The sequence below is a fragment of the Tamandua tetradactyla genome, chromosome 7, assembly GCF_023851605.1.
Source record: "Tamandua tetradactyla isolate mTamTet1 chromosome 7, mTamTet1.pri, whole genome shotgun sequence".
Taxonomy (NCBI): Eukaryota; Metazoa; Chordata; class Mammalia; order Pilosa; family Myrmecophagidae; genus Tamandua; species Tamandua tetradactyla.
In genome coordinates this window covers 94,432,609-94,458,611 of record NC_135333.1, presented here as the reverse complement: position 1 = coordinate 94,458,611, position 26,003 = coordinate 94,432,609, and the positions used below count along the sequence as shown (strand labels likewise).

Here is a 26,003-nt window from a genome sequence, read left to right as displayed (position 1 = left end):
GTTTTGAGTCATTCTTCAATCATCATTATCGTCATCAAAATTTTTCTGTTAATCAGATATCTGCCTATAGACTGTACAGGAGTCTATAAAAGTAATGTATACAGTCTCTACCCTATATAAACTTGCTGTCTATGTAATAACATTGACTCAGGCAGATATACAAAGGGAATCCCTGTGACTAAGTATTAATCCCATGTGTTCTAGTTTGCTAGCTGCCAGAATGCAATATACCAGAAATGGAATGGCTTTTAAAAAAGGGGAATTTAATAAGTTGCTACTTTACAGTTCTAAGGCCGAGAAAATGTCCCAATTAAAACAAGTCTATAGAAATGTCCAATCAAAGGCATCCAGGGAAAGATACCTTGGTTCAAAAAGGCTGATGAAGTTCAGGGTTTCTCTCTCAAGTGGAAGGGCACATAGTACACAGTGAGGGTTCCTCTCTCATCTGGAAGGGCACATGGCGAACACAGCGTCATCTGCTAGCTTTCTCTCCTGGCTTCCTGTTTCATGAAGCTCCCCAGGAAGCATTTTCCTCCTTCATCGCCAAAGGTCGCTGGCTGGTGGACTCTGCTTCTCATGGCTGTGTCATTCTGCTCTGCTCTCTCTGAATCTTTTTCATTCTCCAAAATGTTTCCTCTTTTATAGGACTCCAGAAACTTATCAAGACCCATCCAAATGGGTGGAGGCATGTCAGTCACCTAATCCAGTTTTACAACCACTCTTGATTAAATCACATCTCCAGGGAGATGATCAGATTACAGATTCAGGCATACAGTGTTGAATAGGGATTATTCTGCGTTTATGAAATGGGATTTAGATTAAAACATGGCTTTTCTAGGGGACATACATCATTTCAAACCAGCACACCATGATCTCCAAATTGAAAGAGAAAGGGGTCTATTGTAATAGAAGGTATTGAATTAAGGAATAGTAATGGAAGTATACTTTTAAATAATTTATAGATGTCTTTTCTAGTTGGAGTAGGCTCCAAAGAAACATATTAGATTTTAGGTCTCTAGATAGAAAGAAATGGCTTTACTCCTTAACCGTTGCTCTACTTTCTGCCCACAGGCTTCTAAATTGTTCCTCCAAAGTCGCTAATAAACCATTTCCTAATTCTATGCCATGAGCCAGCTATCACATAAGCAGCCTATCTCCAAATCTCTCTCTCTCTAGCCCTAGTTCCTAGCTGTCCATCTTTGATGGCCCATTTGGACCTCAAATTCTACAGTCCTAAAACAAACTCATTATCTCAACACCTCTTCTTCCTCTTGTGCCTGTCAAATTTTCTCCATTCTCACCAACTTATGTTAATGACATCAGTACCCTCCTCTCAGTCAAGCTAGAGGTTAGAAGGTCATCTGTAATATAGTAGAAAACCCATTGGACATGACATAAACACTCTGCTGCTTAAAATAAATAAGATTGGGCAGTTTTGTTAATCTCTTTAAGCCTCAGATTCTCCATTTGTGAAGTTGAGGTTAAAAAATTCAATGGAAAGTCATAATAATTTGATAATATATATTGAAACATTTTTATCAATAATACTATTATTTTTGACTCTTCAATCTTGTTCACTCATGCATCCAATCAGCCAGTAAGTTCTGTGGTTTCTCCCACTGCATATTTCTCCTCTTCTTTGTTCTGGCTGGCTCTTTGTTCATAAGGAATAGCTTCTAATTGATCTCCACTATTTCTGTTTCTCACATTTCTACACTCCCACACTGCCCACCAGTTAATAACTAAAAATCAATCAAAAGCATGTAATTTCTTTTCAAAGTCCCAACCCTCTCTCTAGTTCTAATGTGGCATTTAAGGTTCTACCATCTGGTCCTAATATATCTTCCACAAGGAGTATTAAATATCTGCCCATAGACTATACACTTACTGGGAGGAAGAGAGGTGTCTACAAGGCCCTCTAATATTCCAAGAATAGGATATGATTCAAGCTTCAATAGTAGTAAGTTATATGATAAAAAAATCAGTTTTATAAGCCCTGTTAGAGAGAGGGAATGACTTATCCAACAGTTTGCCTAGGGAAGATAGGATATTAAGGAAAGTCTGGACACAAAGGCAAAATTAAAGCTGAATTACACTTCATTTCGTTTTATTTTACTCATTGAGAACTTACTTTGTGCTGGATACTATTGAGTGCTTTGTATTAAAATAAGGTATAAAGGGGGAAAAGAAGTAAAACAAATAATGTATCAGTGGCTAAGAGGATTCAAAAAGGGTCAAGAAGCTACTCTGGAGGTCACTCTTAGGCAAACTTCAGTTGGACATTACTACCTATCATAACTTGCCAAACTCCAATCAAAACCATTCCTGCCAATCCTAAGGAATATCTAGGGCATTATATAAGATTCTTCAAAAGTTCCATGCACTAGGGTATCTTTCCAGAAACCTAGTACCTCCAGATGGGTCCCTGGACCAGACAAGTCCTAAAATGCAGAGGGGCAAGCCTCTCCAGAGCAGCATCTGGTTCTATCCCTATCCCATGTTATTGACAGTCCCTTCCAACATGAAAAAGTTAGAATGCGTATAGCCCAAATACCCCTAAAGAGTGGGGAAAAATCAGAAGTTATGGTAGAGTTATGCAGAGAAGGTAGGGCTTAACAAACGAATATGATTACTGAATCATCGTAGTGCTATTTCTTTTAGTTTCCAGTATCTTGGAGCAGTTAGAAGTAAAATCTACGGTTGTAGAATTGTAACCCATTCCAAACTCTGAGATCTGTTTTACAGATAATTGTTGTGCTGTGTTTTGAAATTTATTGCTTTTGTATATATGTTACTTTTCACAAAAAGGAAAAAAGTGTTGTGTTTTTTAAGATGTTGACTTGAAGATTGATTTCAATAGCTTTTTTTGTAATTTAAATATGTAAAGTATGCAAGAAATGTTTAAGTATAAAGAGAGAACTTTTTCCCCTAAAATAAAATGACTGATTGTTGCAGAATGAGAAACAGGAATGTGTAGGGCAAAATGAATGGATATAGAAAGTTACAGAAGTCTTGTTGGAAGTGGATTTTATTGGTTGTGAGTGCTTGGGCTAAGATTTTATAGTTCTGTAAGATTTTTAAGTTTTCTTATCAGATGTATCTTCTTGCAAAACAAGAATTTGGTTTTCACTCTGTTAAAATGACAATGTTCACAACATGATTATTTGTTTGCTCTTAGTGAGAAGCTTTAAAAGTTTTTAACCGTCTAAGTAATCTGCCTAGGTGACAAAGATTCTGTCTTATCAGACCAATATATTTACTGATATGTATGTTGACCATTTTCTTCCTTGTTTTAGACAATGCCTCCTCACTTTTAAAAAAGTGTCTTTTTAAAATCATGTGAACTCCTCTGTTTACTTTCAAACTTTGTCACCTTGATTAAATAAAGAACCAAAATAATAATAATAAAGTACATGCTGTTTCTTGCACCTATTTACAGATAATGAAACAGACTGTAGAGAGGTTCAGTCATTCACCCAAAGCCAGAGAGCTCTGTTGACTTCTGTAGGGTTTGAGAAAACCCCAATTCTTATCCATTAAGCTCTACTGCTTCTTTTTTCTTTTAACTTTTTTTATTATATAACACATATACAAAGCAAAGAAAGAAAAAGACAATAGTTTTCAAAGCACTCTTAAACAAGTAGTTACAGGACAGATCCCAGAGTTTGTCATTGGCTACCATATCGTTATCTCAGATTTTTCTTTCTGGATGCTCCAGAACATTGGAGGCTAGAAGGAATATATATATATATTTTTATCATCACTTTTTTTTTCTTTTGTGTGAAAAATAACATCTATTCAAAAAAGCAATAAATTTCAAAGCACAGCACAACAGTTAGTTGTAGAACAGATTTCAAAGTTTGGTCTGAGTTACAGTTCCACAGTTTTAGGTTTTAGCTCCTCACTGCTCTAAGATACTGGAGACTAAAAGAAATAGCAGTATAATGATTCAGTAATCATACTTGTTTGTTAAATCCTACCTTCTCTGTAAAACTCCATCATCACCTTTGATCTTTCTCCCACTTTTTAGGGGTATTTGGTCTATGCCCATTCTAACTTTTTCATGTTGAAAGGACTGTATTATAATAATAAGGGTAGGAAGATGGAACTAGCTGATGTTCTGGAAAGGCTAGCCCCTCTAGGTTTCAAGACTTGTCTGATCCAGGGACCCATCTGGTAGTTGTAGTTTTCTCAAAAGTTACCCTAGTGCATAGAACCTTTGTAGAATCTTATATAATGCCCAAGATATTCCTTAGGATTGGCAGGAATGGTTTTGGTTGGGGGTTGGCAAGTTATGATAGGTAGCAATGTCTAACTGAAATTTACATAAGAACAACCTCCAGAGTAGCCTCTCAGTTCTATTTGAACTCTCCCAGCCACTAATACTTTTTTTGTTACACTTCTTTTCCCCCTTTTGGTCAGGATGGCATTGTTGATCTCATGGTACCAGGGCCAGACTCATCCTTGGGAGTTATCTCCCACGCTGCTAGGGAGACTTTCATCCCTGGATGTCATGTCCCACGTAGTGGGAAGGGCAATGATTTCACTTGCAGAGCTGGACTTAGAGAGAGTGAGGCCACATCTGAGCAACAAAAGTCTACTGCTTCTTAATCTAAAATGATAAATAGGCTATAAACAGAGTGAAATATACAGAAGCATTAAAGAATGAGGTGAAGGCTTTAACAAAGGCATAGAGACACAAGTACATTCTGGGTGCACGGGTGGTTCAGCGGTAGAATGCTCCCTTCCTTACGGGAGACCTGGGTTCAATTCCCAGACTATGCACCCCTCCCCCAAAAAGTACGATCTCATATTTAAGAAACAGCAGTGAAGTGTGGCTAGAATACAGGTTCACGGGGCTGGGAGCAATATTAACCCCCCGGTGCAAGTCTCTTTTTCTCAAGTCCAAAGCAGGATTCCCAGAACATGTTTATGTCTTTGAATGCTCTTTTTGTGGATTCTCCAGACTCTTTAAATGTCAGAAACTTTTTTATTAAAAGTCTTAACCTGCTCCTTGGTCCAGAGGCACAGTTCCTTCTTCTGTTATGTTTCCCTCTAGCTAACTTGCTGTTTATGGTTTCATTTCCCTTCTACCACCTCATAATCTTTTTTTTTTCCTTCTCAATCTAACCATTATGTGGCCATCTTTTACCCTGTCTAATCATCTGGAGTGTAAAGCCATTCTCTGACATGTTTCAGTTTCTCGACATAAAGAGAGATGTGCTTTTATTAATAGCACACTTAAGGGCACATGAATAGTTCAGTGGTAGAATGCTAACCTTCCATGTGGGAGACTCAGGTTTGATTCCTGAATCATGTACCAAAAAAAAAAAAAATTTAAGTGGTAACAGTCTCAGACAGAAAGACAAACATAGCACATTCTCTGCAAGTCTCTGGAACAATTTTGTGTGTGTCCATGGTTATCAAAATCAACCAGTATTTTCAGTGTCCTAACAAACACCCTTCCAAAATTGCCAAGGCAAATGGCCTGTTTATTATCCACCTGGTATGGAAAACTTTCAAAAGTACTGCCATTAATTTGCAAAGTCCCTTGGAGGGACTGGGGTGAAAGGAATAAGTATTAAAATTCTCTACCTGAGGAATTCCTAATTTTCTCTCAAGCAGTGGAGACAACCACTTCAATAGGCTGAATCTTGGGACTTGCCCCCCTATGAAGCTTATTCCTGCAAAGAAAAAGCTAAGGCTACTTATAATTATGCCTAAGAGTCAACTCGACAAAACAAACTTCTTTTGTTGCTCAGATGTGGCCTCTCTTCAAGCCAACTCAGCACATGAATTCACTGCCCTCCCTACTACAGGGGTGTAAATCTCCTTGGCATTGTGGGACAGGACTCTCAGGGATGAACCAGTATCCAGCATCATGGGATTGAGAAAGACTTCTTGACCAAAAGGGGGAAGAGAAAAGTGAGACAAAAAAAGTTTCAGTGGCTAAGAGATTTCAGCATTGAGAGATTATCCTGGAGGTTATTTGTATGCATTATATAGCTATCCCTTTTTAGTTTATGGTGTATTGTAATGGCTGGAGGGAAGTACCTGAAACTGTTGAATTGTATTCCAATGGCCTTGATTCTTAAAGACAATTGTGTAATTATATAGCTTTTACATGTTACCATGTGATTGTGAAAACCTAGGTTTGATGCTCCCTTTATCTAGAGTATAGACAAATTAGGAAAGAAAATAAGGACAGACACAAACAGATTTTCACACTGATGTTTATAGCAGCACTGATGTTTATAGCAGCACCATTCACAATCGCCAAAAAAAAAAAGACAAAAATAAATAAAAGGAGAGAATAAGAGTAGAAAAGAATTGCGTAGATTAAAATACTAGTGGTAAATGAGAGGGAGGGGTAGAGGGGTATGGGATGTATGAGTTTTTTTCTTTTTTCTTTTTATTTCTTTTTCTGGAGTGATGCAAATGTTCTAAAAATGATCATGGTAATGAATACACAACTATGTGATGATATTGTGAGCCACTGGTTGTATACTTTGGGTGGACTGTATGTGCATGAAGATATCCCAATTAAAATATTTTTTATTTTTTGAAAATAAAATAAAATATTACCATTAGGTCTGCCTGGCCACATTCTCTTCCTCTTGGCAGCCCCATGTCAATCTATTAACTTGAGCAGTCAGTACTTACACCTGCCAAGTGTTAGGTTAGCCATTTTCAGCCAAGTGCCGAGAACATACAGATCCTAATACACCAATAAGTTCCCTGCCTATCCCTCCTTTAGTGCCATCTAAATATATTTGTGTGCTCCAGTATTGATTCCTAGCCCCCTAGGTTGAATGTCCCTAAAAACAGAGAATAGTAAGTTTAATATCCAGCAAAAAACATATCCTAATTTTTAATTATATCAGTGTATTGAAGTGTGTTGTTCCAATTTGGTCTTCATTTATTGATGAAAAAAATGGAAATAAGGAAAGGGCACAAAACTCCACAGACTCTCATTTAAAGTCAGAGTGTGCATTCCGATGTTAGCTGATAACAATTGTTTAGCCATTGCTGTATAAAAGAATAATCTTTCTTTCATATGTTAACTGTTGAGACTTCATAGAACCATAACTCGTGGGCATTATGTTTCCAAATGAAGGTTACTTATTTGCATAACGTACATACTAAAGTTTGGATTCTGAGCTTTGAAGTAGAAATTTACCAGACTAGAGAGCCCAAACTCTTAGATTTTTAAATGCTCTTTCCAAAGTATAGTAAAACAGTGTGATTGAGATTCATGAGCACAGAGATGATTCACATAGTAACTTGATTTTTAGGTATTACTTTCATGTAATTATCCAGAGCTTTAGCATTTGTCTATATTAGGAGGAATAATTTTAAAAACTGACTGACCCTTATGGCCAGAATTTGCATGTATTGCATTAATTTCTAATGCAGCTTTTATGATTCATTTTAAATTTCCAAATGCAGTCCCAGATTAACAACAGGGAAAATAGCTGGTTTACTGTATTAATAAAGTAGCAACATTGGGGGAAAAATCTTGAGCTTCTCTGTTGTCTTTAAAATTTGTTCTCATCAAAGTAATTTTGAAGTATTTATTTAAAGAATCTGAACCCTGTCAATTTTTAAAATCCCTACTGTTATTTTTCTGATATTTGCTTATATTTTTCTGCACAGTTGCCCTCGGACCAGAAAGAAGAAAATCTGACTCAGGAGTCATGCTGCCAACACTCAGGGTCTCTCTTATCCAGGATATGAGGTATTTGTTGTATGCATTAGCATGTGGTGTAACTTTGAAATATTTGTGATTTTCAGCTAAATTGCTCAAATAATTATGGCTGTGTGTGTGTTTTGCTTATGAATACTGAAGAAAGTATTTTTAGAATAATTTCATTTTACTTTTACAATATTATATATATTTTTCCTGACATTCAATCCAAAGGGAAAATGAGGCTGAGAAGAGTTTTAATACTTCTTTTCTTCTGCTTTTCTGAGCGCCTTTAAATACCTGCAGCTCACAGCCAAAAAAAATACATATTTATGAAAATAATGACAGTTTACTTGGCAGAAAAATTGCTGTCAGGGAGATTTATTTTAAAACAAATACAAATCTAAGAATTTTCACTTTCAATTATTGGTCTTAGAAATCTTTGCAAGGCTTCAAGATATCTAAAATAGATTTACTGAATGAAGAATGCAGAGGCTTTTTATTTTAAACACATTAGGTATGATACTTAGTCAACTCTTAAAATGTGTGGGTTTAAAGCAAATGTCATAACATCTATAACACTTATAACTATATTTTATGGAGTGTTTTATTCATATGAATCATGGATTTTTATGTGATTTGTCAAGTATTTGGTGCTGAAAGGCATACCTCTGATAAGTGGCAGGATAGTGCAGTGTAGTGGTAACATATCCTGGTTTCACCACTTACTAGGTGTGGATGCTTAGACAGTTTTCCTAACTTCTGTGCCTCATTTTTTCCATTTTTCCAATAGAGATAGAAACTGCCTATCTCATGGGACAGTTTTGAAAATTAAGTGAATGTACTCCATGTAAAAAATTTAGAGAAGTACTTGGCTCATATAAGACTTCAGTAAAGAGGGGCCAAGATGGCAGCTTAGCAATGTGCGCGTTTTAGTTCGTCCTCTAGAACAACCACTAAATAACCAGAAACAGTACCGAACAGCTCCCGGAGCCACGTCAGTGACCAGATACACCACGTACCCCAGTCGGGACCAGCTGCAAGCCTCCCCAAAACCGTGAGTTCCCCAAGCCACGGCAGCCAGTGGCCGGAGCCCAGCACTGCTCCCCCCACAGGCGGCGTCCCAGAGGGAAAGGAAAGAGACTCTAAACCTGGTCAAGGCAGAGGTCAATCATTGGGCTCACAGAAAAAGAGGAAAGGGGAGGAAACGGAGGCTTTAGTGGCTGTGTCTCTACGGAGACTTGGCAGCCTCTGGATTCAGCAGCAGGACTTCTCGGGCTGCAACTGCCCCAGGCATAGGCAGAAACGGGCTGTTTTCAGGGCTGTCTCCCACCTGTGTCTTCCCCAGGAGAGGTGAAGCCCAACTCAGGTGGAATCCCTTTCTCAAGGAATTCAGATCCCAGGGCTTGGCAGTTTGAAGCCATTAAAACCAGCCTACAATCTCTCCTCTGTCTCCACCACTCCCCCAGCAGGGAGAGCCTTCCAAAGTTAAAAGTGCTGCAACATCTTTTGCTGGTGCAACCCGCAGGCAGACAACCGCCACATACTGGGCAGGATAAGAAAAACAGAGCCCAGAGACTTCAAAGGAAAGTCTTTTAACTTGCTGGGTCTCACCCTCCGGGAAAACTGACGCAGGTGACTCCTTGCCCCTGATAGGAGGCCAGTTTAGTCTGGGAAAACCCAGCTCGAGTCTATAATACCTATGTAGACCCTCCTAAGGGTGGGGAGGGAAAAGGCACCATACAAGCGGGGCAAGAAACAAGAAAACAAGAACTGAAAAATTATCCTCTGTTAAACAAAACCTAAGCTTGAAGTCCAGAAAACGCTGAACTGAAGGTCAAAGAACAGATAGACAACAAATTCATCTAGCAAGAAAACCCTAGGTAAGAGAAGTGAAAGCGATTTCCAGAAAAAACTAATTAAGGTAATTAAATGTCTAGACGCCAGCAAAAAATAACAAATCACACCAGGAAAATTGAAGATATGGCCCAGTCAGAGGAACAAACCAATAGTTAAAATGAGATAGAAGAGCTGAAACAACTAATTCAGAATATACGAACAGACATGGAAAACCTCATCAAAAACTAAATCGGTGAACTGAGGGAGGATATGAAGAGGGCAAGGAACGAACAAAAAGAAGAAATGGGAAGTCTGAAAAACAAATCACGGAACTTATGGGGATGAAAGATAGAGTAGAAGAGATGAAAAAAACAATGGAAACCTACAATGGTAGATTTCAAGAGACAGAGGTTAGGATTAGTGTACTGGAGGACGGAACCTCTGAAATCCGACAAGATACAGAAACTATAGGGAAAAAAATGGAAAAATATGAGCAGGGACTCAGGGAACTGAATGATAATATGAAGCGCACAAATATACGTGTTGTGGGTGTCCCGGAAGGAGAAGAGAAGTGAAAAGGAGGAGACAAACTAATGGAAGAAATTATCACTGAAAATTTCCCAACTCTTATCAAAGACCTGAAATTACAGATCCAAGAAGTGCAGTGTACCCCAAAGAGAATAGATCCAAATAGACGTTCTCCAAGACATTTACTAGTCAGAATGTCAGAGGTCAAAGAGAAAGAGAGGATCTTGAAATCAGCAAGAGAAAAGCAATCCATCACATACAAGGGAAACCCAATAAGACTATGTGTAGATTTCTCAGCAGAAACCATGGAAGCTAGAAGACAGTGGGATGATATATTTAAATTATTAAAGGAGACAAACTGCCAACCAAGAATCCTATACCCAGCAAAATTGTCCTTCAAAAATGAGGGAGAAATTAAAACATTTTCAGACAAAAAATCACTGAGAGAATTTGTGACCAAGAGACCAGCTCTGCAAGAAATACTAAAGGGAGCATTACAGACAGATACGAAAAGACAGAAGAGAGAGGTGTAGAGAAGAGTGTAGAAAGAAGGAAAATTAGATACAACATAAAATACAAAAGGCAAAATGGTAAAGGAAAGTACTACCCAAAGAGTAATACCACTAAATGTTAATGGACTGAACTCCCCAATCAAAAGACATAGACTGGCAGAATGGGTTAAAAAAGAGGATCGTTCTATATGCTGTCTACAGGAAACACATCTTAGACCCAAAGATAAACATAGGTTGAAAGTGAAAGGTTGGGAAAAGATATTTCATGCAAATAACAACCAGAAAAGAGCAGGAGTAGCTATACTAATATCCAACAAATTAGACTTCAAATGTAAAACAGTTAAAAGAGACAAAGAAGGATAGGATACTATCTACTAATAAAAGGAACAATTAAACAAGAAGACATAACAATCATAAATATTTATGCACCGAATCAGAATGCCCCAAAATATGTGAGGCAAACACTGCAAACACTGAAAAGGGAAATAGACACATCTACCATAATAGTTGGAGACTTCAATTCCCTACTCTCATCAATGGACAGAACATCTAGACAGAAGATCAATAAAGAAACAGAATTTGAATATTAGAATAAATGAGCTAGACTTAACAGACATTTATAGGACATTGCACCCCACAACAGCAGGATACACCTTTTTCTCAAGTGCTCATGGATCATTCTCAAAGATAGACCATATACTGGGCCACAAAGCAAGTCTCAACAAATTTAAAAAGATTGAAATCATACACAACACTTTCTCAGATCATAAAGGAATGAAGTTGGAAATCAGTAATAGGCAGAGTGCCAGAAAATTCACAAATACGTGGAGGCTCAACAGCACACTCTTAAACAACCTGTGGGTCAAGGAAGAAATTACAAGAGAAATCAGTAAATATCTCGAAGCAAATGAAAATGAAAACACAGCATATCAAAACCTATGAGACGCAGCAAAGGCAGTGCTAAAAGGGAAATTTATTGCCCTAAATGCCTATATCAAAAAAGAAGAAAGGGCAAAAATTCAGGAATTATCTGTCCACTTGGAAGAACTGGATAAAGAACAGCAAACTAACCCCAAAGCAAGCAAAAGGAAAGAAATAACAAAGATTAGAGCAGAAATAAATGAAATTGAGAACATGAAAACAGTAGAGAAAATCAATAAAACCGGAAGTTGGTTCTATGAGAAAATCAATAAGATTAATGGGCCCTTAGCAAGACTGACAAAAAGAAGAAGAGAGAGGATGCAAATAAATAACATCAGAAATGGAAGAGGAGACATAACCACTGACCTCACAGAAATAAAGAAGGTAATAACAGGATACTATGAACAACTTTATGCTAATAAATACAACAGTGTAAATGAAATGGAGAACTTCCTAGAAAGGCATGAACAACCAACTTTGACTCAAGAACAAATAGATGACCTCAACAAACCAATCACAAGCAAAGAAATTGAATCAGTCATTCAAAAGCTTCCCAAAAAGAAAAGTCCAGGACCAGACGGCTTCACATGTGAATTCTACCAAACATTCCAGAAAGAATTAATACCAGTCCTGCTCAAACTCTTCCAAAAACTTGAAGTGGAGGGTAACCTACCTAATTCATTCTATGAAGCCAACATCACCCTCATACCAAAACCAGGCAAATATATTACAAAAAAAGGAAAACTACAGACCAATCTCTCTAATAAATGTAGATGCAAAAATCCTCAACAAAATTCTAGCAAATCGAATCCAGCAACACATTAAAAGAATTATACATCATGACCAAGTAGGATTTATCCCAGGTATGCAAGGATGATTCAACATAAGAAAATCAATTAATGTAATACACCATATCAACAAATCAAAGCAGAAAAATCACATGATCATCTCAATTGATGCTGAGAAAGCATTTGATAAAATTCAACATGCTTTCCTGTTGAAAACACTTCAAAGGATAGGAATACAAGGGAATTTCCTTCAAATGATAAAGGGAATATATGAAAAACCCACAGCTAATATCGTCCTCAATGGGGAAAAACTGAAAACTTTCCCCCTAAGATCAGGAACAAGACAAGGATGTCCACTATCACCACTGTTATTCAACATCGTGTTGGAAGTTCTAGCCAGAGCAATTAGACAAGAAAAAGAAATACAAGGCATCAAAATTGGAAAGAAAGAAGTAAAACTCTCACTGTTTGCAGATGATATGATACTATATGTCGAAAACCCTGAAAAATCCACAGCAAAACTACTAGAGCAGGTTACAAGATCAACATTCAAGAATCTGTAGTGTTTCTATACACTAGTAATGAACAATCTGAGGGGGAAATCAAGAAACAAATTCCATTTGCAATGGCAACTAAAAGATTAAATACTTAGGAATAAATTTAACTAAGGAGACAAAAGACCTATACAAAGAAAACTACAAGAAACTGTTATAAGAAATCACAGAAGACCTAAATAGATGGAAGGGCATACCGTGTTCATGGATAGGAAGACTAAATATAGTTAAGATGTCAATTCTACCTAAATTGATTTACAGATTCAACACAATACCAATCAAAATCCCAACAACTTTTCAGAAATAGAAAAACCAATAAGCAAATTTATCTGGAAGGGCAGGGTGCCCCGAATTGCTAAAAGTATCTTGAGTAAAATAAACAAAGCTGGAGGTCTCACGCTGCCTGACTTTAAGGCATATTATGAAGCCACAGTGGTCAAAACAGCATGGTACTGGCATAAAGATAGGTATATCAACCAATGGAATCAAATAGAGTGCTCAGATATAGACCCTCTCATCTATGGACATTTGATCTTTGATAAGGCAGTCAAGCCAACTCATTTGGGACAGAACAGTCTCTTCAATAAATGGTGCCTAGAGAACTGGATATCCATATGCAAAAGAATGAAAGAGGACCCGTATCTCACACCCTATACAAAAGTTAACTCAAAATGGATCAAAAATCTAAACATCAGGTCTAAGACCATAAAACAGTTAGAGGAAAATGTAGGGAAATATCTTATAAATCTTACAATTGGAGGCGGTTTTATGGACCTTAAACCTAAAGCAAGAGCACTGAAGAAAGAAATAAATAAATGCGAGCTCCTCAAAATTAAACACTTTTGTGCATCAAAGAACTTCATCAAGAAAGTAAAAAGACAGCCTACAAAATGGGAGACAATATTTGGAAACGACATATCAGATAAAGGTCTAGTATCCAGAATTTATAAAGAGATTGTTCAACTCAACAACAAAAAGACAGCCAATCCAATTACAAAATGGGAAAAAGACTTGAACAGACACTTCTCAGAAGAGGAAATACAAATGGCCAAAAGGCACATGAAGAGATGATCAACATCCCTGGCCATTAGAGAAATGCAAGTCAAAACCACAATTAGATATCATCTCACACCCACAGGAATGGCCATTATCAACAAAACAGAAAATGACAAGTGCTGGAGAGGATGTGGAGAAAGCGGCACACTTATTCACTGTTGGTGGGAATGTCAAATGGTGCAACCACTGTGGAAGGCAGTTTGGCGGTTCCTCAAAAAGCTGAATATAGAATTGCCATGTGACCCAGCAATACCATTGCTGGGTATCTGCTCTGAGGACATAAGGGCAAAGACACAAACGGACATTTGCACACCAATGTTTATAGCAGCATTATTTACAATTGCAAGGAGATGGAAACAGCCAAAATGTCCATCAACAGATGAGTGGCTAAACAAACTGTGGTATATACATATGATGGAATATTATGCAGCTTTAAGACAGAATAAACTTATGAAGTATGTAACAACATGTATGGACCTTGAGAACATTATGCTGAGTGAGACTAGCCAAAAACTAAAGGACAAATACTGTGTGGTCTCTTTGATATGAACTGACATTAGTGAATAAACTTGGAATACTTTGTTGGTAACAGAGACCATCAGGAGATAGAAATAGGGTAAGATATTGGGTAATTGGAATTGAAGGGATACAGACTGTGCAACAGGACTGGATAAAAAAACTCAGAAATGGACAGCACAATACTACCTAACTGTAATATAATTATGTCAAAACACTGAATGAAGCTGCATGTGAGAATGATAGAGGGAGGAGGGCTGGGGACATATTGAAATCAGAAAGATAGATGTTAAGGATTGAGATGGTATAATCTAGGAATGCCTGGAGTGTATAACAACAGTGAAATGTACGAGGTACAAATTTAAAAATGTTTTTGCATGAGGAAGAACAAAGGAATGTCATTATTGCAGGGTACTGAAAATAGATGGTAATATTTTAAAATGTCACCTTCTGTGTGAGACTAAAGCAAAAAATGTTTATCTGTTACAAAGTTAATATTTTGACTAGTACATTTCCTAATATAACTTATGTAGATAGTTTGATTGAATGCCGTAAGTCCTTGGAATCTCAGGTAGGACATGAGATTTTGTTGGTTTGTCCAGAGTGATGCCCCGATGAATCCCAGAGTTATTTGATCAGGGAGTGGAAAAATATCTGCAAGGCCCCCTTCAGGGAGTGGTGAGAACGGGGAGAAATTCAACTTCCCCATGTTGAATTCTTGATATTCTCACAAACAGTGCAGACAACCAAGGCTCTAAGCAGAGCCCCCAGTCTTGGGGTTTGTTCATATGAAACTTAACCCCTCAAAGGATAGGTCAAGTCTACTTAAAATTTAGGCCTAAGAGTTACCCCCAAGAGAGCCTCTTTTGTTGCTCAGATGTGGCCCCTCTCTCCAGCCAACACAACGAGCAGTCTCACCACCCTACTACCCCTCTCTACGTGGGACATGACTCCCTGGGGTGTGGACCTTCCTGGCAATGTGGGACAGAGATCTTGGAATGAGTGGAGACTCAGCATCAAGGGATTGAGAAAAACCCTAGAATGAGCTGAGACTTAGCATTAAGGAATTGAGAAAACCTTCTCGACCAAAAGGGGGAAGAGGGAAATGAGTCAAAGTGTCAATGGCTGAGAGATTCCAAACAGAGTCGAGAGGTTATCCTGGAGTTTATTCTTATGCATCAAGTAGATGTTGTCTTGTTATTCAAGATGTAATGGAGAGGCTGGAGGGAACTGCCTGAAAATGTAGAGCTGTGTTCCAGTAGCCATGTTTCTTGATGATGATTGTATAATGATATAGCTTTCACAGTGTGACTGTGTGATTGTGAAAACCTTTTGTCTGATGCTCCTTTTATCTACCTTGTCAACAGATGAGTAGAATATATGGAATAAAAATAAATAATAGGGAAACAAATGTTAAAATAAATTTAGTTTGAAATGCTAGTGATCAATGAAAGCGAGGGGTAAGGGGTACGGTATGTAAAATTTTTTTTCCTGTTTTTGTTTTATTTTTCTGTTGTCTTTTTATGTCTTTTTCTGAATTGGTGCAAATGTGTGGGAAATGATCATGATGATGAATATGCAAATATGTGATGATATTGTGGATTGCTGAGTGTATGTGTTGGGAATGTTTGTGCTTCCTGTAATTTTTTTTTTTTAATTAATAAAAAATTTTTTTAAAAAGGAGTTCAGTAAGTGTTGCTGGTTGTTATTACTTGAATCAGCTTAAATATTCATATCTTAAATGTCTTTATTCTTTGATAGATGAAATGTAGTTGTCCATGTGTAGCTTGATGGTCAGTATAAGAGGACTAGTTGTAACTATAAGGGGAAAATTATCTTCACCTCTCTTAATAACTGAAACTTAGAAATCACATATGTCCTGCAGGGGTTTCACAGTGGCCATCACTTTCAGATTATGGTTGTTAAAAAAGCCTTACAACTGTTTCCTAATGGTCAGATATCTGAAACCTAGTTAGGAGGTGGTCACATCACGTAAGGCTTCCCTGTGCCTTCCAATTTCCTGCTTGTTTTACTTTTACCTACCTTAATATTGTTTTGGGGTTCCTGGTTAGATTTACTCTCTTCAGTGTGTAAAAGGCAGTATAGCAGATTGTTAAAGACTTTGGGCTCTGCAATACAACAGTTTTGTTTTGCCCAGAGCAATTTATTTATTATTTAAAAAAAAAATTATTGACAAATCTTCACACACGCACAGTCCATACATAGTTTATAATCAGTGGCTCATAATATCATCACATAATTGTGTATGCATCACCATAATCATTTTTAGAACATTTGTATCACTCCAAAAACAGAAATAAAAGAAAAAACTCCTACATTCCATACCCCTTACCCCTCCCTCTTATTGACTGCTAGTATTTCAGTCTACCTAATTTATTTTACCCTTCATCTTTATCCCCATTACTTTGTTATTTAATTATTTTAACTTTTCTTATTGTATAGTATGACATATATACAAAGCAAAGGAATAAAAAAGCAATCGTTTTCAAAGTACTCTTCAACAAGTGGTTACAGGACAGATCCTAGAGTTTGTCATGGGCTACCATACAATCCTCTCATATTTTTCCTTCTAGCTTCTCCAGAAAATAGGAAGCTAGAGGGCTTAATACTTTTCTATCATCACAATCGACTAGTTGTCAAAGTCTTGACAGTGGATTACTTAGCAGCTGACATGAGTTCAAGACAGACATGTCTAAAGGCTATACTCTTTGCCTTAGTATCTCACGCAGATAATTCCCCAATGCTTTCATAGATGCCAGGTATCACTAAACTTTCAGTTATAGAATGATTTCCTTTTTTCCAAAGAGAAAGGCTGGGGACGGTAATAGTTGTATTTCATAATTAGTTCTCTATTTATAAAAGAGAAGTGACATGATGTTGTTATCGTTAGTACCAGTTTCTTTCCAGAGTAGTGATGTACATATCATGTAGCTGTTCAAATTGATAAAATGTAATTAATTATGAGGGGCATAGTGAAGTATTACAAGAGCTAGGAAATTGTGAGTAGCTCATCCAAATATGTAACCAAATGAATAGAATGTCTCAGACCCAGGAATGTTCTATTTAAAGATTGGAATAAATTACTTGAGAGTAAATTGACTAGTCTCTTTTTATATTTTTATAAATAGTGTGTGCACATTTACTTGTAAGCATCTCTATTTTACACTAAAATTAAGTAGTTATAACTGACTTTGTTTGAGGAAGAAATAGTTTGAGGAAATTTTATGTCTGTGCAGATAATGTGAACTTAACGGTAGCCTCTTTCTTAAATCCTCTAATAAATATCATTAGTGTAATACAATGAAGTAATTACCAGTTTTGGATTCAAGAGTTGTGGAGTCAAATTTAGGTTACTCCCACTGTCTTACTCAAAAATCATTTTGGTTTTAGGCTACAGAAGCCCATTCATACTAACTTCAACAAAAAGGTTGAATTTATTAGAGGTATATAAGGTTATCTTCCAGAATCCAAGAACAGGAACTGAGACTAGATTGGAAACAGTCTTGTCCCAAAGTTACTCTTTCTGTCTCACTTGAAGGAAATAACCTTTCTTTCTCTTTCTTTCCTTTTCTGTTGTATTGTACACATGATTGCCCAAGCCCTGACTTTAACATCACCTCTATTTCAAGCATTCAACAAAAGCAAACTCAGTTTTCCAGTGTACTAATTCCTAATTTCTGAGATAAAATCTCATTGGTCAGTTTAAATCAAATATGTTTCTCTCAATCTAGTCACTTCTAGCTGAAAGATTAGGAGCATAGATGGGGCTTGTGCTTTGAGGTTATGGTGGTACCTGGAATTGTTTCTTTCTGGGTCTATGAAAAGGGGGGCTTCTTTAAGAAGAGAATGTGAGAGCCAAGAGGAAGTGATTGGTAAGAAATGATGACATCTCTAAAATAATGTTATCTGTGTTGCCTTAGGTGAGTCACTTAGCCTGGATGAGTCTCAGTTTTCTCATCTTTAAAAGTGAGATAATGATGATCTTTCTTTCACCAGTTATTTTGAGATCAGATAAGACAAGGTACATAAAAATGTTTCTAAATTAAAAACCTTTGGAATGGCAGAATAATATGGGCTGAGTCCCTTCTCCAAGGAGCAACTAGAGAAGTGACAGAAAAACAACCAGGTCATCAGTTCCAGGTTACAGGTGACCTAAGAGGGTCTTCTACTCTGTATAGGGAAGTCCTGGATGAAAAAGCTGAGGAATTGAGACACAGAAAATGGGATGAATAGGCTCTGTCAGGATTCCACAAGGGACAAGAGGCAGTGCTCAGGAAAGTTCCTGCCCCTACAGCTAGCTTGGGATATCAGCCCCTAAGCTCCACAGTCCAAAGCTCTCTTGGGGAACCCAGAAGCCAGTAAACTTGCTTTCCCTGCTTGTAGAAATCATCTAACTAGTGCACAGAATTTAATGCTCCCCTTTGCATATAGAGGCCTGGAGTTGTAAGGGTACCTGGACACAGGTGGGCATGAGGAAGCACCACACCCGCCATGCCCTGTCCCCATGCACACCCCACCCCACCATGTGCCTGTGACCCGGCCCGCCTAGCACACCCATGTACCACCTGTTCCACACCCCTGCACACCTGAAATCCACCTCTGCACCACCATGCAACCTCCTGACCATGCCTACTTCATCTCCACACCCCACACTCTGCATCCCCAAAACCTTCCCCCAAAATTTCCATGTTGGCTATGGACAGGGTCAGCTGACATACCTAGTCCCACAGCCCAGCATCATTCCAGGCAGGAGCCTGGGGGTCGTCAGACATGTCAGGCCCACAAGAAAAACCTCTATTGAGGTACACACTGCTCACCCCAGTCTTGGGCCAGCCTTGGGGTTGGCAGCTTTCAGTGCGCACTGGCACCAGCAGACCTGTCTGGAGTTAGTTGCACTGGGTCTCCGTACAGCTCACCCAGCTGCAGCAGTCAGGGCCAGACAGGCCTCAGGAGAAGAGGAAGCCTAAAAACTCCGTCTACTAGGAAGAAACAGAAAGTGTTATCTGCCAAACTGCTATCTGTCTAGCTTAAAACAGATTTTCAAGTAGAGTTACATCACTTGAATAAGGTCCAGGCCTTGGTTCGGTGGGTAATTCCTGATGAACCGCACGTGCAGAAACTAAACCTTCAACACAAACTCAAGCAACTACAAAACCTTAGATAACTGAGGGATTTCAATGACCAAAATAATCCTATCAAGATACTCAAATGGATAGAGAGTCCAAGATGGCAGCTTAGAAGGTGTGGAATTTAGTTCGTCCTTCAGAGCAGCTAGTAAATAGCCAGGAACAGTACAGAACAACTGCTGGGGCCACATCAGTGACCGGACACATAGTATACACCAGTCTAGACAAACTGGACCAGCTACAATCCCACCCAGAATTGTGACTCCCCCAGCCATGGAGGCCAGCACCCCTCCCCCCCAGGCCGGTTCCCAGAGGGGAAAGAAAAGAGACTTTACTAACTGCAGGGAGCTGAGCTCAACCAAGCTCCAATTGTGGGATTAATTAACAAATCCTAACTGCTAAAGATAAACCCCCGGCTCAGCTAAACCTCGAATAAAAGCTAAAGTTACTTAGTTTTTGCCCCGGTACAGAGGGGGCGGGGTTGATGGAGAAAAAAAGAAAAAAGAAAAAAAACAAGTTTTTTGGATCAGACATCACGAAATACTTGAAAAGGTCTGGACCCTAAAAAAAGTGGGGGCGGGGGGGACACATAGGACCTGGAGATATACAGAGCAACATACCAACTTAAGCTCTTGATTAAAAAACCTGAGAAATGGGGGTCCTGCTCTGAAAAGAATTTTTTTTTTAATAACTGCAAGTCTTCTCAGGTTCCAGCTGCCCAAGCAAGTACAGTATTAAGCTTGTCTGAGAGACAAGAGGCTTGTCAGATGAAAGAAGGTAATTCCCTGGAGGCTGTGCCTTCCCCAAGAGGGGGTGGGGCGCATATCAGATGGAATCCCTCTCTCAAGGAATTCAGACCCCAGGGACTGGAAAATTGAAGCATCTACAGCCACCCTGTAGACTCTCCTCTGTCTCAACCACACCCCCAGCAGGGAGAGTCTGCTGAAGTTAAAGGTACCACATCACTTTATGCTGATGGTACCCTCAGGCAGAAAAGCACCATATACTAGGCAAGATAGGAAAAACACAGAGTCTAGAGGCTTCATAGGAAAGTCTCTCAACCTGTTAGGTCTCATGCTCAGAGAAAACTGATGCAGGTGACTCTTTCCTCCTGAGAGGAGGCCACTCTGGTCTGGGAAAATCTGACTGGGTTCTGTAATACCTAAGTAGACCCTCTAGGGAAAAAAAGAAAAGGCACCATACAGGCAGGGCAAGAAACAAGAAAATAAGATCTGTTAAACAAAGCCTAAGCTAGAGGTCTAGAATAAGCGGAACTGAATGTCAAAAACAAAAGACAAAGACATCCAGCAAGAAAATCCTAGGTAAAAGTGAAAATAATCTCCAGAATAAACTAATTAAGGAAATTAAATGCCTAGACACCAGCAAAAATAATGAATCATACTAGGAAAATTGAAGATATGGGCCAGTCTAAGGACCAAACCAACAATTCAAATGAGATACTGGAATTGAAACAGTTAATTCAGGATGTTCGAACAGACATGGAAAATCTCATCAAAAATCAAATCAATGAGGGCAGGCCACGGTGGCTCAGCAGGCACGAATGCTTGCCTGCCATGCCAGAGGACCCGGGTTTGATTCCCGGTGCCTGCCCATTTAAAAAAAAAAAAAGTCAAATCAGTGAATTGAGGGAGGCTATAAAGAAGGCAAGGGATGAACAAAAAGAAGAAATCAAAATCTAGAAAACAAATCACAGAGCTTATGGGAATGAAAGGCACAGTAGAAGAGATGAAAAAAACAATGGCAACCTACAATGTTAGATTTCCAGAGGCAGAAGATAGGATTAGTGAACTGGAGGATGGGACATCTGAAGTCCGACAAGCAGAAGAACATACAGGGAAAAAATGGAAAAATATGAGCAGGGGCTCAGGGACTTGAATGACAACATGAAGCACATGAATATACGTGTTGTAGGTATCCCAGAGGAGAAGAGAAGAGAAAAGGAGGAGGAAAACTAATGGAGAATATTATCACTGAAAATTTCCCAACTCTTATGATTTAAAATTGCAGATCCAAGAAGTGCAGCATACCCCAAGCAGAATAGTCCAAATAGACATACTCCAAGACACTTACTAATCAGAATGTCAGATGTCAAAGAGAAAGAATTTTGAAAGCAGCAAGAGAAAAGCAATCCATCACATACAATGGCAGCCAATAAGACAATGCATAGATTTCTTATCAGAAAGCATAGGAGGCAAGAAGACGGTGGGATGATGTATTTAAATTACTAAAAGAGAAAAACTGCCAACCAAGAATTCTATATCCAGCAAAATTGTCCTTCAGAAATGAGGGAGAAGTTAAAACATTTTCAGACAAAAGTCACTGAGACATTTTGACCAAGAAACCAGCTCTGCAAGAAATACTAAAGGGAGCACTAGAGACAAATAGGAAAAGACAGCAGAAGAGAGTTGTGGAGAAGAGTGTAGAAATGAAGACTATCAGTAAAGGTAAAAAGAAGAAAAATTAGATCTGACATATAAAATCCAAAAGGCAAAATGGTAAAGAAAGTACTACCCTTACAGTAATAACACTAAATGTTAATGACTTAAACTCCCCAATCAAAAGACATAGATTGGCAGAAGGAATTAAAAAGCAGGACCCATCTATATGCTGTCTACAGGAGATACATTTTAGACCCAAGGACAAACATAGGTTAAAAGTGAAAGGTTGGGAAAAGATATTTCATGCAAACAATCAGAAAAGAGCAGGATTAGCTATACTATTATCCAACAAATTAGACTTCAAATGTAAGACAGTTAAAGGAGACAAAGAAAGACACTATGTATTAATAAAAGTAACAATTGAACACATGACAATCATAAGCATTTTTGCACCAAGCCAGAGTGCTCCAAAATACATGAGGCAAACACTGAAAAGAGAAATAGACACATCTACCATAATAATTGGAGACTTCGATTCCCTGCTCTCATCAGTGGCCAGAATATCTAGACAGAGGATCAATAAGGAAACAGAGAATTTGAATGATACAATAAATGTGCTAGACTTAACATTTATAGAACCTTATGCCCCACAACGGCAGGATACACCTTTTTATCAAGTACTCATGGATCATTCTCAAGGATAGAACACATGCTGGGTCACAAAAGAAGTCTCAATAAATTTTAAGATTGAAATCATACAAAACACTTTCTCAAATCCTAAAGGAATGAAGTTGGAAATCAATAACAGGCAGAGGGCCAGAAAATTCACAAATATATCGAGACTCAGCAGCACACTCTTAAACAATCAGTGGGTCAAGGAAGAAATTACAAAAGAAATCAGTAAATTTCTCAAGGTAAATGAAAATAAAACAACATATCAAAATTTATGGGATGCAGTAAAGGCAATGCTAAGAAGGAAATTTATTGCCTAAATGCCTATCTCAAAAAAAGAAGAAAGCAAAAATCGAAGAACTAACTGTTCACTCGGAAGACCTAAAGAAAGACCAGCAAACTAACCCCAAAGCAAGCAAAAGGAAAGAAACAACAAAGATTAGAGCAGAAGTAAATGAAACTGAGAACATGAAAACAGTTGAGAAAAATCAGCAAGACCAGAAGCTGGTTCTATGGGAATATCAATAAAATTGATGGGCCCTTAGCAAGGTTGACAAAAAGAGAGAGGATGCAAATAAAATCAGAAATGGAAGAAGAGACAACCACTGACCCGCAGAAATAAAGGAAGTAATGACAGGATGCTATGAACAACTTTATGCTAATAAACTAGACAACTAGATGAAGTAGACAACTTCCTAGAAAGGCATGAACAACCAACACTGACTTGAGAAGAAATAGACAATGTCAGTAAACAAATCACAAGTAAAGAAATTGAATCAGTTATTAAGAAGCTCCCAAAAAAGAAAAGTCCAGGACCAGATGGCTTCACATGTGAATTCTACCAAACGTTCCAGAAAGAATTAGTACCAACCCTGCTCAAACTCTTCAAAAGAATTGAAGAGGAGAGAAGGCTTCCTAACTCATTCTATGAAGCCAACATCACCCTCATACCAAAGCCAGACAAAGTTACTGCAAGAAAAGAAAATTACAGTCCAATCTCTCTAATGAATATAGATGCAAAAATCCTCAACAAATTTCTTGCAAATCGAATCCAGCAGCACATTAAAAGAATTATACATCATGACCAAGTAGGAGTCATCCCAGGTATGCAAGGATGGTTCAACATAAGAAGGTCGATTAATGTAATACACCATATCAACAAATCAAAGCAGAAAAACCACATAACATCTTGATTGATGCCAAAAAGGCATTTGACAAAATTCAACCTCCTTTCCTGTTGGAAACACTTCAAAGGATAGGAATAGAAGGGAACTTCCTCAACATGATGAAGGGAATATATGAAAAACCCACAGCTAATATCATCCTCAATGGGGAAAAAGCTGAAAGCTTTCCTCTAAGATTTGGAACAAGGCAAGGATGTCCACTGTCACCATTGTTATTCAACATTGTGTTGGAAGTTCTAGCCAAAGCAGTTGACTAGAAAAAGAAATACAAGGCATCAAAATAGAACATCCACTATTTGCAGATGATATGATACTATATGTTGAAAACACTGAAAAATCCACAGCAGAACTGCTAGAGCTAATAAATGAGTACAGTAAAGTGGCAGGTTACAAGATCGATACTCAAAAATCTGTACTGTTTCTATACACTAATAATGTGCAATCTGAGGGGGAAATCAAGAAGAAAAATTCCATTTACAATTGCAACCAAAAGAAGAAAATATTTAGAAATAAATTTAACTAAGGATACAAAAGACCTATACAAACAATACTGCAAGAAATTGCTAAAAGAAATCACAGAAGACCTAAATAAATGGAAGGGCATACCGTGTTCATGGATTGAAAGACTAAATATAGTTTAGATGACAATTCTCCCTAAATTTATTTATAATTTCAATGCAATATCAATTAAAATCCCAAAAACTTACTTGGCAGAAATAGAAAAACCAATAATCAAAATCATCTGGAAAGGCAGGGTGCCCTGAATAGCTTAAAATATCCTGAGAAAGAAAAATGAAGTCAGACGTCTCACACTACCTGACTTTAAAGCATATTACAAAGCTACTGTGGTCAAAACAGCATAGTTACTAGCCTAAAGATAGATATACTAACCAATGGAATAAAATAGAATGTTCAGATATAGATCCTCTCATCTATAGACATTTGATCTTTGATAAGGCAGTCAAGCCAATTCACCTGGAAACAGAACAGTCTCTTCAACAAACGATGCTTGGAGAACTGGATATCCACATGCAAAAGAATGAAAGAGGATCCATATCTCACACCCTATACAAAAATTAACTCAAAATGGATCAAAGACCTAAACATTAGATCGAAGACCATTAAACTTTTAGAAGAAAATGTAGGAAAATGTCTTATAAAACTTGTAAGAGGAGGTGATTTTTCTAGATCATACACCCAAAGGATGAGCATTGAAGAAAGGAATTAATAAATGAGAATTCCTCAAAATTAAAAACTTTTGTGCATCAAAGAATTTTGTCAAGAAAGTAAAAAGGCAGCTTACACATTGAGAGACAATATTTGAATACAACATATCAGATAAGAGTCTAGTATCCAGAATATATAAAGAGATTGTTCATCTCAACAACAAAAAGACAACCCAGTTACAAAATGTGCAAAAGACATGAACACACACTTCTCAGAAGAGGAAATGTGAATGGCTAAAAGGCATATGAAAAGATGCTCAACTTCTCTGGCTATTAGGGAAATGCAAATCAAGACCACAATGAGATATCATGTCACATCCGCCAGAATGGCCATTAACAATAAATAGAAAATGACAAGTGCTGGAGAGGATGTGGAGAAAGACACACTTATCGATAACACTGTTGGTGGGAATGGCAAATGGTACAACCACTGTGGAAGGCAGTTTGGTGGTTCCTCAGGAAGCTAAGTATAGAATTGCCATATGGCCCAGCAATACCATTGCCAGGTATCTATTCAGAGGACATGAGGACAAGAACACAAATGTCATTTGCACACCAATGTTTAAGCAACATTACTTACAATTTTCAAGAGATGGAAACAGCCCAAATGTCTGTCAACAGACAAGTGGCTAAACAAGCTGTGGTATATAAATACGATAGAATATTATGCAGCTGTAAGACAGAATAAAGTCATGAAGCATGTAACAACGTGCATGGACCTTGAGGACGTTATGTTGAGTGAGAGTAGCCAGAAACAAAAGGACAAATACTGTATGGTCTCACTGATATGAACTAATATTAATGAATGAACTTGGAGAATTTCAGTTAAGGACAGAGGTTATCAGGAGATAGAAATAGGGTAGATATTGGGTAATTGGAGCGGAAGGGAAACAGATTGTGCAACAGGACTCATTGTAAAAATTCAGAAATGGTTAGCACGATACTACGTGATGGTAGCACAATAATGTAAGAAC

General features: G+C 37.9%; 1 protein-coding gene across 2 annotated transcripts in view; it reads left to right on the top strand.

Annotated features, from left to right (window-relative positions):
* DENND5B (DENN domain containing 5B) overlaps positions 1–26,003 on the top strand; it is a 269,467-nt gene that overhangs the window by 178,318 nt on the left and 65,146 nt on the right. For both annotated transcript variants that reach the window (XM_077170450.1, XM_077170452.1), the window contains one exon: positions 7,657–7,738. In XM_077170450.1, the coding sequence (XP_077026565.1) occupies positions 7,657–7,738 (82 nt within the window). The remainder of the gene's footprint in view (positions 1–7,656; positions 7,739–26,003) is intronic.